This window comes from Petaurus breviceps, unplaced genomic scaffold, assembly GCF_028583685.1.
Source record: "Petaurus breviceps papuanus isolate PSGF00001 unplaced genomic scaffold, PetGlider_PUasm1.0 90775, whole genome shotgun sequence".
NCBI lineage: Eukaryota > Metazoa > Chordata > Mammalia > Diprotodontia > Petauridae > Petaurus > Petaurus breviceps.
In genome coordinates, this window is record NW_027187342.1 from 13175551 (window position 1) to 13191332 (window position 15782).

At 34.7% G+C, this 15782-nt stretch overlaps 1 protein-coding gene across 3 annotated transcripts in view; it reads left to right on the forward strand.

Moving 5' to 3' along the window:
• The window catches only part of USP34 (ubiquitin specific peptidase 34), a 322401-nt gene that overhangs the window by 199292 nt on the left and 107327 nt on the right, over positions 1 to 15782 (forward strand). For all 3 annotated transcript variants that reach the window (XM_069069036.1, XM_069069034.1, XM_069069035.1), the window contains exons 34-39: positions 4841 to 5041; positions 10296 to 10378; positions 11411 to 11451; positions 11570 to 11694; positions 12457 to 12609; positions 15635 to 15739. In XM_069069036.1, the coding sequence (XP_068925137.1) occupies positions 4841 to 5041; positions 10296 to 10378; positions 11411 to 11451; positions 11570 to 11694; positions 12457 to 12609; positions 15635 to 15739 (708 nt within the window). The remainder of the gene's footprint in view (positions 1 to 4840; positions 5042 to 10295; positions 10379 to 11410; positions 11452 to 11569; positions 11695 to 12456; positions 12610 to 15634; positions 15740 to 15782) is intronic.

Consider the following 15782-nt stretch of genomic DNA (forward strand, 5'->3'; position numbering starts at 1 on the left):
TTAAATTGGAGACTTGTTAAAAATTGGTATGCATTTATTTTGTCTCTTACTTTCTTGGTTTGGTGGTGAGAGGGGAGCCTTTGTAACAAATATGCATAGTCAAGCAATCTCCACACTGGCTTTGTATTAAAAAGTTTGTCTCAGTCTGCATCTTTAGACTCTCACCTTATAGGAGCATAGTGGTACTGTGTCTCATTATTGGTTACCTAGGATCCCAATTGGTCATTTGCGTCAATTAGTGTTTTTAAGTCTTTCAGAGTTTTTTATTTTAAAGTGGTGTATATAGATTGTTTCCTTAGAATTTCTTGTGAAGTCCAACCCCCAGGAGCTATGGTCTTTGTTTTTATCAAACACCAGATTTACTTTTTATTTTTTATTTGTTTATTTAGTTTTGCCTTTTGGAGGGGGGAGGATAGGGCAATTGGGGTTAAGTGACTTGCCCAAGGTCACATTGCTAGTAAGTATGTCAAGTGTCTGAGGCCGGCTTTGTACTCAGTTCCTCCTGACTCCAGGGTGGGTGCTCTATTCACCCTGCTATCTAGCTGCCTCCAGATTTACTTATTTCTAATATATTTTGTTCTAATCTGTTCTACTGATCATTTCCCTACTTTTTCAACAGTACCAAATTTTTTTGATGTTTACTAGATTGTAGCTTAGTTTGAGATCTGGTAGTACTACACCTCCTGCCTTCCTACCCTTTTCCACTATTTCTCTTAGATGATTCACTTTTTGTTGCTCTAGTTAAATTTTTGTTATGCTTTTCCCTACTCTGTAAAGTAATTCTTCAGTAGGTTTGGTTGGTGTGACATTCTGTAGGAAAATTAATTTAGGTAATACTTCTTAAAATTATGTGTAAAGGATAGGAACAGTCCTGAAAAAATATTTAAAATAAGAGAATAATTGATGTTCTTGGAAGCAGTGGAGTGGTTCTAATTCTGGAAGAGGGATTTCTACTGTCTTCCTTGGTAGTAGGAAAGGAAAAATAGATGTTAAGAGAGTGATATAGCTGGGATTAAGTTTTGAAAGTGGTAAGCTTTAAGGGCAGCTACCGTAGTCAGTAAAATGGTGAGTCATCCAATGGTGAATAATGGAATTACAAAGAATCACAGACACCCCAATTGAGTTGTGAATTTGTAGTGGATAAGTATAATTCTACTCTATAGTAGTAACATAAGTGGGAAAAAGGAAAAAGAGTGATGTTGGTTTTTCAATAGTTGTGAATAAAATCCTATCATAAATGTTTGTACAAGGAAGGATTCTACGGGTCTAGGTTATTGAAATGACTGACACTTTGATAAAAAATGAACTGAAACTAAGGAGGAGGCTGATGAATGGGAAGAAGGAACTGAGGGCATAGAAGCTTTCATTTTTAAGGGCAATATGCACTTTGCATAGAAACAAAGGAAGTGAGATAGGTATAAAATTCTTACCATTATTTGAAGATTTACCGAGATGGTAGGTTATTTGAGAAATATTTCATTCTTTGATTGCCATAGTACCATTCATATGTTATTTGGAATATTCCCTTTAGTATTTAGGTTTCTCTCAGATACTCAAGCGGGTAATTAAATTTGTCATCCCACCCTACCACCTCCAAAAATAAAAATGATACTAGATAAATGCCATTACAGGATAATATTATTCTGAACTAGTTTTCCAACTTTATTTCCTTTCATTGTGTGTGACCAAAATCTCTTGGCTAATAGTCAGTACATTTTCAGTATCTATCATACCAAGCATTGAGCTAAGGGCTGGGGATACAAACAGGAAAAAGAAAGTCTTTGCCCTCAAGGAGCTTGTAATCTAATGTAGGAAGACCAATAAACAAATGGAAACTGAAAGACTGGGCTCTAGAAAATACTTGGGGTTTCTGTAGTCAAAATAAAAGCAGAGCAGATGATGGAAAGTGAAGGGTTTAGCTGGAAAGTTGTGAGCCCTCTATAAAGGAAGATTTTAATTCTGTGCTCTCTATCCTATCAGTCAAGGAGTACTGAATAAATCTTCATGATGAGGAGATTTTAGGTGTTGACCTTGTTGGGGGAGGGAGGGAGATAGAGGGGAGTCATGATATTCTTGAATTGAAAACCAAGCAGAGCAGCTAATGGAAAATGAAGAGTTGGGATTTTCTGAGCCCTCTATAAAGGAAGGCTTGGCAAACAATAAATAACATTCTTCTGATTTCATTTGTGGTAACATGCAGCCTCAAATTTTAGTACTGATTTCATTATATTTTAGATCAAATCATAATTGGTCTTTATATACATAAAGTTGTAGAATTTACCTCTTACAGTATCATGAAAAGCTTGTCACGTGATTGTTTTTCTTGCTGTATTTCATCAGCATTATGGAGTTTTATTGTTTTTAATAAAACATTTTGAGACATTCTTTTCTTATTAGCTTCAGTTTTTGTTGTTTTCTTTTCAAGTGTATGAGCACCATTATAAGATTTCATTTCTAGTCTATATATAGTTTTTTTTATGTTAACTTACCCAAAATGACTGTATTCTCACCATTTTGCCACATTACTTACAATTATGATGTGAAGTTACTGCATCCATTAATCAAAATTCAGGTGTAACTCTTTTTTTTTTTTTTTTTTTTGTTTTGGGGATTTTTGTTTGTTTTGGAGGGGGAAAGCAAGGGCAATTGGGGTTAAGTGAGTTGCCCAGGGTCACACAGCTATCAAGTGTCAAGTGTCTGAAGCTGGAATTGAACTCAGGTCCTCCTGACTCCAAGTGTAGTGCTCTATTCACAGTGCCACTTAGCTGCCCCGCAGGTGTAATTTTTTTTTTTAAAGCAGTTGGGGTTAAGTAACTTGCTCAAGGTTACATGGCCAGTTATTTTTGTGTGGGTGTTAAGTATCTGAGGCCAGAACCAATCCTGGGACTCCCAACTCCGGGCTGGTGCTCTTACTCACTACGCCGCCTGGCCTTCCCACTGTAGGTATAATTCTTACAAGTAGTAGGATAAGACCAGAAAGAATCATGAGAGAAGAATGAAAACTAAGAAATAACCAAAATAATTTTCTGAAATTAAGTGTTCTTAATTGATTATCTATGTATCAAGCAAAGTTCACACTATTATACTTTACATTACTAGAAGCAATAATTTTGCTTGAGAAAAAGAATTTATTGCATTATGCATGTATGAAATGGAAAGTTTTAGTGAAATTATCTTCTAGATGTACTCTTCATTCCTTTGAAGCACTTTTAATCAAAAGTGTCTTATTGTCCTTGATCTTTCACAATAATTTTTTGTGTAAGGAAAGCTATTATAATCAACAATTTGAGTGTTGAAATTAATTTTGAGGTGTGGTAGATTACATGCCTTCAATATTGTCATTATTTCTATTACTGTTTCATTTGTATTTTCATGAGAATTTCATATTGTAAATGAATCTTATCAGTCAGAAACTATTTTTTTAGCACATGCTATGTTCTAGGCACTGTGCTCAGCACTTGGGATAAAAAGAATGGCAAAGACACAGCACCTGCCTTTGAAAAGGTCACACTCTAGTAGGGAGATAACACTCAGATGTACAGGATAAATAGAAGAGGAGAAAAAGGCATTACAAGTGGGTAAAGCTAAGAGTTCTGTCAGAAATGTGGGGTTTGAACTGAGAAAAGAGGCAAAGATTAAGAGGGAGAATATTGTAGGCATGGGGAATAGCCAGTAAAAATAAAACATGTAGATACTTGGAGGGTCATGGTCAGGGAGTTTTACATAGGCTACTGTGGCCAGATTCTAGTGTTTATTGAAGTAAAATATAAGAAAGGACTATGGTATAAAGAATGTTAAAAGTAAAACAACGGAACTTATATTTGATCCTCGAGGCAATAGGAACCAACAGAATGGAGCTCATTAAACAGAAGGTGACATTATCAAACATATGCTTTAGAAAAATCACCTTGGTGACTTAAGTAAGAAAACGGATTGGAGTGGGAGGAGAGTTGAGGCTAGGATACCAAGCAGAAGGTTTTTGTATTAATTTCAGTGTGAAGTGATATGGCCATGTGTCAGGGTAGCTATATGAGGTGGGAGAAGGGGACATGTATGAGGGATGTTGTTAAAATAGAAGCAAAAGCAGCAGATTTATATATGTGGGAGTTCATGAGCTTGGGTATCTGGGAGAATAGTGGGGCCTAGATAGTAATAGGAAATTTGGGAAGAGGGGATAGTTTGGGGCAAAAATAATGAGTTGTTTTGCACATATTGAGTTTAAAATGCCTTTAGGTTTCCAACTGGGTGTCAGTTGGTAGTCAGAGACTCCATCTCAGGAAGGAGATTAGAGGTAGATATATAGATGTAGGAATCATACTCATTTAAAAAATGCAGCCTATTGGAACTGATAAGATCACCAGATGAGATACATGAAGTCAAATGAGAAGATGGCCCATCTCACCATGGGTATGGCCATGAGTGACGAGCCAGCAAAGAGACTAAGAGAGCAATGAGCAAAAGAAACAGGTGAGAACATGGTTTTTTGTTTTTAAAAAAAACCTAGTGAAGAAGTAGTATCTAGACGGAGGTGATCAGGATTACCTAATGCTGCAGAAAGGTTAAGAAGTTTGAGGATTAAGAAGAGTCCATCACATTGGCAATTAAGTGATCTTTGATGACTTCTCAGAGAGCATTTTTAAGCAGAATTGTGGGGTCAAAAATGAGGTTGAAGGTTTAGATTTAATGTCTGTTTATTCTGTTTTTTTAAATTGCTAATAAAAATTAGTTTATGGAATAAATATTACTAGCTTTTAATTTTTCTTTATATTCTTTATGTTTCCATTCAGATCATGGCATTATTAAATGAAAATAGAAAATAACATTTAATTTTTATCCACAGTGGCAGCTAGATTGTCTTGCTTGCTTGCTGAAGTTAATATGCCAGTTTGCAGTAGATCCATCAGATTTGGATTTAGCTTACCATGATGTCTTTGCCTGGTCTGGTGTAGCAGAAAGTCACAGGAAAAGAACTTGGCCTGGTAAATCAAGGAAGGTGACTGGAGATCATACCAAGGGTCTTCATATTCCCCGATTAACAGAGGTAAGATGTAGTATAAATTACCCTAAAATTCCAACTTCTATTTATATTTTAGTAAAAATTTGTGTATAAATTTTTTTCTTTTATTTTTTCAAATGCTTTATTAAATTCTGTTTTACATCATTCATTTCCGCCTGATTTTGAGTTACAAATTTTTTTCCCGTTTTTCCCTTGTCCACCACCCCAAAATAGTGGTCCCACAGGATATCCCCTCCTCCAATCATCTCTCTCCCATATCTTCTCCCACACCCCCTTTGACTTTTCCAGTAGGGCATGGTGGATCTCTATGCCCCAATGCCTGTATGTCTTAATTCCCAATAATAGTATTAATAATAGTATTTATATATTTTTAAACATTTGATTTTAAAACTTTGAATTCCAGATTCAATCCCTTCTTCCCTTGTCACCCACCCTTACTGGGAAGATAAGCAATTCAGTATAGGTTGTACATGTGTAGCTATGCAAAACATTACCATAGTAGATATAGTGTAAAAGACTGACTATATTTCCCTCTCTCCTATCCCACCTCCCACTTGTTCTGTTCTCTACTTTGATCCTGTCCCTTTTCAAAAGTGGGTGCTTCCAACTTCCCTCTGCCCCGGCCTGCCCTCCCTTCCGTCATCCCCCCTCTCATCCCCTTTCCCCCTACTCTCTTGTAGGGTGAGATACCCTATTTAGTGTGTATGTCATTCCCTCCCTGAGCCAGATTCAATGAGAATAAGGTTTTGCCGTTTTGCCTTCCAATTCTCCCCCTCCATTGTAACCATTTTCCCTTGCCTCTTCTATATGAGAGAGTTTACCCCATTCTGTCTCTCCCCATCTCCCCTCATTATATTCCTCTCTCACCTCTTAATTTCATCTTTTAAGTATCATCCCTTCCTGTTAAATTGGTCCTGTGCCCTCTATCTATGTATACCTGTAAACATATATACACACATTCACATATGTATTCATATGCCCATATACCCTCCTATATAGACAAATATATACATATATATATATTTCTATTCCCTTCAACTATTTTCATACTGAGAAAAGTTTCATCAGTTACAATTATAGTTTTTCCATGTAGGAATGAATGTAAATAGTTCAACTTTGAGAAGTTCCTTATGATTTCTTTTCCCTGTTTACCTTCTCATGCTTCTCTTGCTTCTTGTATCTGAATGTCAGATTTTCTATTCAACTCTGGGTTTTTTTAATCAAGAATACTTGAAGGTCCTTTATTCCACTGAATGACCATATTTTCCCCTGAAACATGATACTCAGTTTTGCTGGGCAGGTGATCCTTGGTTTTAATCCCAGCTCCTTTGCCCTCCAGAATATCATATTCAAAGCCCTTTGATGCCTCAGTATAGAAGCTGCGAGATCCTGTGTTATCCTGATTGTGTTTCTACAATATTCAGATTGTTTCTTCCTGGCTGCTTGTAATATTCTCTCCTTGATCTGCGAATTCCAGAACCTGGCTATAATATTCCTAGGAGTTTTCTTTTTGGGATCTTTTTCAGGAGGTGATCGGTGGATTGTTTCAACCTCTATTTTGCCCTCTGATTCTAAAACATCTGGGCAGTTTTCCCTGAGAATTTCTTGGAAGATGATTTCTAGGTTCTTTCTTTGATCATGGCTTTCAGGTAGTCCAATAATTTTTAAAGTACCTCTCCTGGATCTATTTTCCAGGTCAATGGTTTTTCCCATGAGATATTTCACATTGCCTTCTATTCTTTTATTTGTTTGGATCTCTTTAACAGCATCTTGATTTCTCATAAAGTCACTAGCTTCCATTTGCTTCAATCTAATTCTGAAGGAATGATTGTCTTCAGCGAGCTTTTGAGATTCTTTTTCCAATTTGCAATTTGGCTTTTTAAGACATTCTTCTCATTGCCTTCTTGAGTCTCTTTTGCCATTTGAGTTAGCCTATTTTTTAAGGTGTGATTTTCCTCAGTCAGGCTGTTGACTCATTTCATTGGCTCATTTCATAATTTTCTTGCATTGTTCTTGTTTCTCTTCCCAATTTTTCCTCCACTTCTCTTATTTGCTTCTTAAAGTCTTCTATGGCCTGTAACCAGCTCATATTTTCCTTTGAAGTTTTTGGTGCAGGAGTTTGACTTCAATGTCTTCCTCCTGTTCCATGCTTTGATCCTTTTTGTCCCCAAAATAGGAGTCTAATGTTGGGGTTCTCTGTTTATTTTGCTTCTTTTGCCTGCTCTTGTCACCACTCAGTCTCTTGACCCTTGGGCTTTTTGCCACAGTAGAATTCTGCCACCAGACAGGGGAGCTTTGTTCCAAATGCTGGGGTTTTCTCAGCTGCCAGAGGTATTAGTTGGGTGCCCTCTCTGAAGCCTCCACACGCTCTGGCAAGCTGGTTCGCTTCCCAGGACCTCCACCCTAGACTGCAATTCAGATCCAAGCAGGTTAAAGCAAGAGCAGTTACCCGTCAAACTGGTTGCTTGGTCCCCCTACACTCTGCAGGCCAAGAGCTGAAGCTGCCCTGTGGGGGCGGCTGCCTTCTCACCTCAGGGGGGCAAAAGCCTATGCACTCCCAGCTACTGAATCCCAAATTCCACACTGCACTGACCTCTCACTTTGTCCTTTGCATCTGTTTGTTGATTATTCTGGAAACTGCCACAGCTGCTGATGATCTGAAGTCCCTCCAGGCGCTGGTTGGCCAGGCCCGCCCTGGGGCTAAAACCTCTGGCTCACGTGTGGTTGGGGTCGGCTCCCAGAGCGCTGTGCTGGCCGATTCTTGCCGGCCTGCCGGGCTCTCCGAAGCGGCAGGTTAGCTTCTCTGTGTTATTATGTGGTTTCTGTAGCTCCAAAGTTTGTTCACAGTCACCTTTTTACATGAATTGGGGGACATGAAAGCCAGAGCCCCATGGAAGTCCTTTTTGTACTCTGCCATCTTGACTCTACCCCTCCTTACATATAAATTAATGCAGTTTGATTTTTAAAATTCTTTAAAATTACTTTTAGAAATACTCCCACAAAATTCTTTATTACTTGGATGCCTAATAAACTTCTTTTATAAACCATGGCAGTTATTAAGCCTGAAAAAATTTTCTGACTTGTATTCCAAAATGAGTGAATGCATTTTATTCCTTTTTAATGTATTAAAGGTTGGTTTTAAAGCCCTCAATGTTGGAGCCTTATTGGTCCCCAGGCAAATGAGTTTTAGAAAATAGCTTCTAATTTGTCCATGCCATTTCAGTTCATAATTAGAAAATGAGCAATTCATATCTTTTGTTTTACATAGTAATATAGAGCCTATAGTTTTTCTTCCTTTCATTGAAGTGCATATGAATGCTTAATATTGTCTTCATTTATTGCTTCCTCAAATTTATTATTGACAGTATTGCAACTTTTAAAAGGTTTCTTTGAAGGATTTAAATTGTTTTTCCCTATTCCTTTATAATTTTGAATTTAATGTAAAATAAAGTCAATTCTCATTGATAATTTGTTCAGAATCCCACACCCTTAGAAATGGAACCCAACAATTTAGATTTTTATACGTTGTTTATTTAGTGATGTATGATCTCACTGATGTGAATCCTTCATCTTCTGGGTAACATCACAATCCATCCTTACCATGTCATCATATGTGATTTGGTGGCTAGGTCCTTTCATAAATCCCCCAGAAAACTTCAGCTCAGTTTGATGAAGTATTATATGGTTACAGTGGATCATGCAGGCTGCCCATTTATTATCCCTCACACCTGTCCTGTTACTATTCTTCCTTCACTATGTAGAGTATATGCCAATACATTCTTTTCTTTATGCTTTTACTATAATTACAGTTTCAAACTTGTTATTTTTAACAAAGGGATTGGGCTCATCTTTAAGATTTTTTGGTGATATTTTTACACCTAGTAATGGAATAAGTTTCCTAGAACTTTTACAATGAAGTCAACTTTTTAAAGAATTTAAAACCTTTTTTTTTAAACCAAGATTCTAAATGTTACTTCCAGTTCTGTAATTTTTAAAAAGCAATTTTTTTTATTTGGAAAAAAATACTCTCCGTTTTCTGGGATATTTTTCAGTGAAAGATGTGGCTTAATTTTAATTAATATATTACAAAATCTCTTTTGGGAAATATAGGCAAAAGTGTTTAGCCTTATTTAGGAAGTTTTATAGAAAAATCAATGCCATTGCCGTAAGATTTTTAGTGTTGATTGTTAATTCTGTTTTTTTTTTTATCAGTGACCATTCTAGCCTTTTCAGTATTGAAGTATTTGAAATTTTAAAATTTTATTCGTCTTATGATGATTAATTTGTCCTATCCCTAAAAATGAAGTAGAAACTTAACTTATGAAAATTGAGATGATGATTACCTGAGTGGCTGTGTCTTCTCCTCCCATTTCCCCTACCCCCACAAACAAACAAAACCATTTGAGAGACACATGAAATAAAAGCTTGATGTAATGGAAAGGTGTATTTTTGTTCTTGCCCTATTACCCCCCCCCCCCCCATCCCCTACCCTCCCAGTAATTCTTCCATGTTGAAATAAAGCCCTTTCTATCAGGATATATCTATCTCTTTATCTGTAGAATATGAGATTTCCATTTTCAAAATTTCCTTCCCTAATATTTTTATGAAGTTAGTATTTTTTGTATTTAAATAACTTTCTCTTTAGTAAGTATACTTTTAATGAAAGACACAAAAATTAGAAATCTATTTCTTAATATAAGAAAACCTAGATTTCGCTATTATTATCTTCAATTATTTGTTATTTTTGTGTAACAGCTAATATTTGATTACAAAACAATATCGTGGGATCATAAATCTAGAGGTGAAAAAGACTTGAACGGTTGTCTAGTTGACCTCTTCGTTAAATAAGGGAGATAATTTAGAATATGTGAGGTTAAATGATATAAAGATAGGATTTGAAGCACAGGTCTTCTAATTCCAAAGTTTCTACCATCTAAGCTTATTTTATTTGTCTTTTAAAGTATTTGATTTACTTATATTTTAAAATAACTATTTATGGAAATCCACTTTATCAGAGAAGTTAGGAATCTAAACATGTTAATTATTAATCACTTTTTAGTTATGTAGTAAAAATACAGTTTAATGAATAGAGCATAATCAGGAGGACCTTAGTTCAAATCTGGCTGCAGACACTTTAGCACTTACTAGGCATGTGACCGTGGGCAAGGCACTTAATCCCAATTTCCCTGTCTTCCCCTATCCCAAAATATCCCCATACAGTTTTAATGTTTACTTTTGTCAATAACTACTATTTTTTTCCCCTCATTTCTTTAAACAGGTGTTTCTTGTTCTTGTCCAAGGAACCTGTTTGATTCAGCGGCTTATGTCTGTTGCTTATACTTATGATAACTTGGCACCTAGGTATGAAATCTTGTTTGGTTATGTGGGTGGAGAAAGAGTGATTTAATTTTTTAAAACTCAAGATATCACTAATTTGGAGTTTCTGATTATTGTGATGCATCATATGTGAGATTAGGATTTAATCAATAAGCAGTATTTATAATTGCATTTATCTCATATAAGCTAAACATAGATCTTTCTTTTCTTAATTATGACATTGAATTAGGGAAAAATAATTGCAGAAATAAGTTTGGATCAACTATTACCTAGCTGATATAAGATAGTATTTATTATGTTCAGGCATCTTTATAACCACTTTTTGTGAGAGTGTTTTACATACTTGTCGATTATTTTTATTTACTGATTGTACATTGATTATTTGGGACTCATTTCATTAATATGCAGCATAATTCATTTGTTTCAACAGCACTGGTTTACTATGCTATATGTAAGTCATGATCCCAGCAGGTTTCATCTATGTTTGCTTTTTAAGTCAAATTATATTTTTATCTATTCTGCAGTCCTTTTGTAACAAAAACACCACCACCTACACACATACAAGCACACAGTTATTCCTTTAAATATCTTTAAAGAAAACAAACTATTTAGAATTTGGTAGGAAATGTTCTAGATCACTGACTTTTTTTCTCTAATTGTTAGAAATAATCTACCTCCAGACAGAAATTAATTAGCATCATATTTAAAATGAGAGAAAAAGTATGACTTTTTTTGGAAAGAACTTAAAACAAAATTATATCCAATAATACCAAAATGAAATTTTTTAAAAAACAGGAAATTTTTCTTAATACCAGTGGATACTTTTAAAAGTAATTATTCAGTAAAATTTTAGTATAAGAAAAGAATTTGAACAGTTCTTTGGAATTTTTTGTAATGAAATTCAATTTTTATCTTTGTCTTATTGTGGATTGTAATTGGATAAAAGTTCTTATGTTCATTGCAGCATTTCAATTTCTATGTCTTTAGGTAATATATGTGTAATATGCAAAAGCACACACACATGTAACATGTATACATATTTCTCTCCCTGTGTAGAGTCTTGAAAGCTCAGTCTGATCATAGGTCAAGACATGAAGGTAAGTGAGCATACTACAGAGTTAATTTGAAATTAACATATTACAATTTAAGAGTAAAATAGTATTCCTGATATCATTTGCTAATGACATGGTCATCTCTTTTCTTTCCTTATTTTAGTTACACATTATTCAATGTGGCTCTTAGTTAGTTGGGCTCATTGCTGTTCTTCAGTAAAATCTAGCCTTGCTGACAGTGATCATTTACAAGATTGGCTAAGGAAACTGACTCTTCTTATTCCTGAGGTAAGACAAATGAAAGAAAATGGAGATTGTGCTGCAGACTTATTTTTTGCTTTATTTTGGTCTTCAAATTATGTAATTTAATATTAAATATAGACAAATTATTCCTTTTACTTGATATTAACCTACTTTTACTTTCAGTCTATCACAGTATTTGTAATTAAATACTTAGTTTTAATTTCTTAGTTTTATTTAATTTGATATTTAAGTACCTAGGCTTTGTAGTTAACTACTACTAATATAATGCTCAAAAAGACATCGTTCTACGTGCTTCTTTTATGTTTTTCTCTATCAATACAGAAACCATTACTTAATTGTCCCTTTACCATTTGCCCTCCACTGTTCCCAACACATAGAATAGTACATACTTAGTTATTGAATGAATGAATCAGTTAAAGTATGCCAATTACTGGTTTTAGGCAAATTACAGGTTCCTACAACTCTAAAATATTGTTATTCTATTTTTTAGCTTCTTATCTTTTAGGTTAACCAAGGATTTTATTTGCTTCATCCCATTTCCCTATATTTACCACCAACAGTAATGGAGAATTTCAGGAATTCAGTTTTTGCATATTCAGTTTAATATTTATTTAAGTACATGTAGTTTCTTGATAAGTCCTATATCATCCATACCTATTTATGTGAATATAATATTTTGTTACTTTTTACTAAGAAATTAATAAATATTGGTTAAAATATAGTGAAGAAAAAAAGTTATGGTATTAACTCAGTGAAATTTCCTTTGAAACTTATATTTTGTTTTAGACTGCTGTTCGTCATGAATCTTGCAATGGTTTATACAAGTTATCTTTATCTGGACTGGATGGTGGGGATTCAATTAATAGATCTTTTCTATTACTTGCTTCCTCAACATTATTGAAATTTCTTCCTGATGCTCAGGCTTTAAAGCCCATTAAGGTAAGGGGGGAGAGAGAGAAAGAGAGAGAGAGAGAGAGAGAGAGAGAGAGAGAGAGAGAGAGAGAGTGTGTGTAGAATATTATTTCAAGTTCTTAATGCTTTTTCTCCAAAGTTTCTCAAAATATTTTACATCTCTGTCTTCATAATTAATTTATGTGATTTGTGACAGCATTTAATTTTCATAGAGCAAAAATGTGATTATTCACAATGGAAGGTGGCCAAAATGATGCTGCCACATTCTGTTTAAAACCAAGGAAAGAAGCCCACATCACTTGAATTTAAATTAGTTATTGTTTATTTCTTCTGGATTAATCTTTCTCATGGCAATTGAATGTATTTTTAGTGATTACAGAACAGGTCCCTAACCAGAACATTTTCATGGTCTATTCCTTTCTATGTTAGGTATAGACATACCAATTCACCATAATGCACATATCAAGCATATGCACTTAAAATATTTTTATATTTCACTTTCCTTTTCATTTTCAAATTTTCATTTGTCCTGTATAATAGATGTGAGTAGCTATCATGGGCAAGCTAATTTGTAGTTTTAGAGGAACTAAGCAAGAACAGTAAACAATTGGAAATCCAACATACTAGATACAAATGGAAATCCTTATGTTTGACATTGTGAATAATCTATTACAACTGAGCAGTTAAGCTAAAATAATTCATTAATCATCTAAGGCTGACATCTTTTGACGGAAGTAATTTAAAATAATTTTCTTTTTCATTTAATTGATGAACTAAGAAATCACATTTGTAATTCATTTTATAAAATGAAAAACAATGGCCAAGTCACTATCCTGTAGTTAGTCACTAAGCATTTCCCATCCTCTCTTAATTCTAGTGCCTTTCCTCTGTTAATTATTTTCTATTTACCCTATACACACCTAATTTGTATATATTTGTTTACTAGTTGTCTTCCCTAGAATCATGAACTCCTTGAGGTCAAGGACTACTTTTTTTCATTCTTTGTATCTCCAGGTTTTTGCTTGGTGCCTAACAAATAGTAGGCACTTAAATGCTTATTGACTGACCTACTATTAGTCCTTAACTTATTTGCAAGGCCATGTGCTAAGTTCTAGGGATAAAAAGTAAGGCAGAAACAGTCTCCTTGCCCTCAAGGAGCTATCATTCTAATGGCAGGGGAATTGGACACCAAATACATACAAGATACACCTGTTGTAAGTAGAAGATAATATCAAAAAAAGAGTACTAGTATTATGGAGAACGAGGATCTGGAAAAACTTCCCTTGCATTTGGTAGGATTTCAGCTGAGTTTTGAAGGAATTCAGAGAAGCCAAGAAAGTAGAGGTAAAGACAGTAGCATTCCATGCATGATAGAATGATAATGAAAAGGCATAGAGTTGGGAAAGAGGATCAGGAAGAAGACCAATATATCACAGTCATGAGTGACTGTGAAAAGACAGGGTAGGTAGAGAAGGGACAGGGCTTTTAAGGCTTTACATTCCAAACAATGTATTTTATATTTCATCCTTGAGATAATAGGTAGCCACTAGAACTAATTGAACTGATATGGTCAGTCCTAGGCTTCAGAAAAATCATCTTGGAAGCTGAGTGGAATATGGATTGAAACCTTCGCCAGTGATAGAAAAAAAAATTGAGAAAAGAGGAGAGTTTTGTGGAAAAGATAATGATTTCCTTTTTGGATGTATTCAATTTGAAATGCCAAACGGCAGTTAGTTATGAAAAACTAGAGCTAAGGGAAAAAAAAGATAGGCTGGATATTTAGATTTGGAAGCCATCTTGAACCCATAGTAAATGAAGAGTTCACAAAACAAGATAGTATAGAGGGAGAATAGAAAAGGGACAGAATCTTGGGTTAGTGGTTGTGATCTGGATAAAGACCAAGCAAAGGAGACTGAAAAGAACCAGTCAAACAGGTAGGAGATAACAACCATGTAAGCATAATCTAGAAATCTCAGGTCTTTTCTCTAAACTTCTATCATACTTTGCATTTAATTGTGTAGCCTCTATTTTAAGATTTTCTTACTTTTTTTTTTCATGAGTATATTTTCTTCCTAAATTGGTTTTATGAACTTCCTACTGGTAAGATATTCTCATTCTCCTTGAACTGCCAATGAGTTAGTGCATAATTTGATCTCACCTCTTGAGTTAAAACAAAGACCTGGGTTCAGAAATTTGTAGGAAATTAGTTCACAGGAAGCTGGTGCAATTAAAAGCATTATTATGTGATATATTGAGCAGACAGAAGCAAAGCACACAGGCACATGTATTCAGGTGCATACACACCAACACTATATGGCAGTATAGACAGAACTTTGTCCCCAGTTTTTTAAGAAACTCACTTGTCATGAGGGGGAAGAGAATACCCTCAAAGTTGAGCTTAAAATACAGAAGTTAAAAGTCTGGAAATGGGATAGATGGAGAAGGGGTTGTTGGTGCCAGTTGTGGAAGAGAGTCCTACTTACTGAAACTAGAGTTGAGTGTGATTGAAGTAGTGGGAGTTTCTCTGTCGGCACCAAAAATTGGGAGAGGGTTTTTGTTGGCTGTTTGAGGCAGCCAAAGAGGAGTATCTCACCTACTACTGCAGTCAGCCAGTAGTTTTATTCAGTTAGAAGTTTCAAGTATGAAATGCTTGACATATAGTTAACATTGGTCAGAACAGTGGGAAATTAGAAATTTGTCTGTCATTGTTTGTGTACTTTGTGACTTTTAAGACCACTTAAAAGCAGGTAACTCCGTATCGTAGTCTTGTCGTAACTGTAATATCAAACAATATAAATATTTATCCCAAGTGGGTACATGTTAGAGACTCAGTAAATAAATAGTTTCATTTATTTCAGTGGTAAATAGAAGTCATGGAATAAGTTTGAGATTTTTCTTAATTTTAACTTTTCTCTAGAAGTTAAGGAAATTAAAAGATTTTCCTCCCTCTTAAAATCTTAAAACAATTGTTTCTTGACCATATTAATTTGGTTTTTAGGTTTTGGGCATCTTTTTGGAGACATAGATTTAAAAAATATTTCTTTTCTCACAGATAGAGGATTATGAAGAAGAACCAGTGCTAATACCTGGATGTAAAGAATATTTTTGGTTATTATGCAAATTAATTGACAACATACATGTAAAAGATGCTAGTCAGGTTGGTAAAACTAATTTCACATTTATTTATTCCTCTAAGTGAT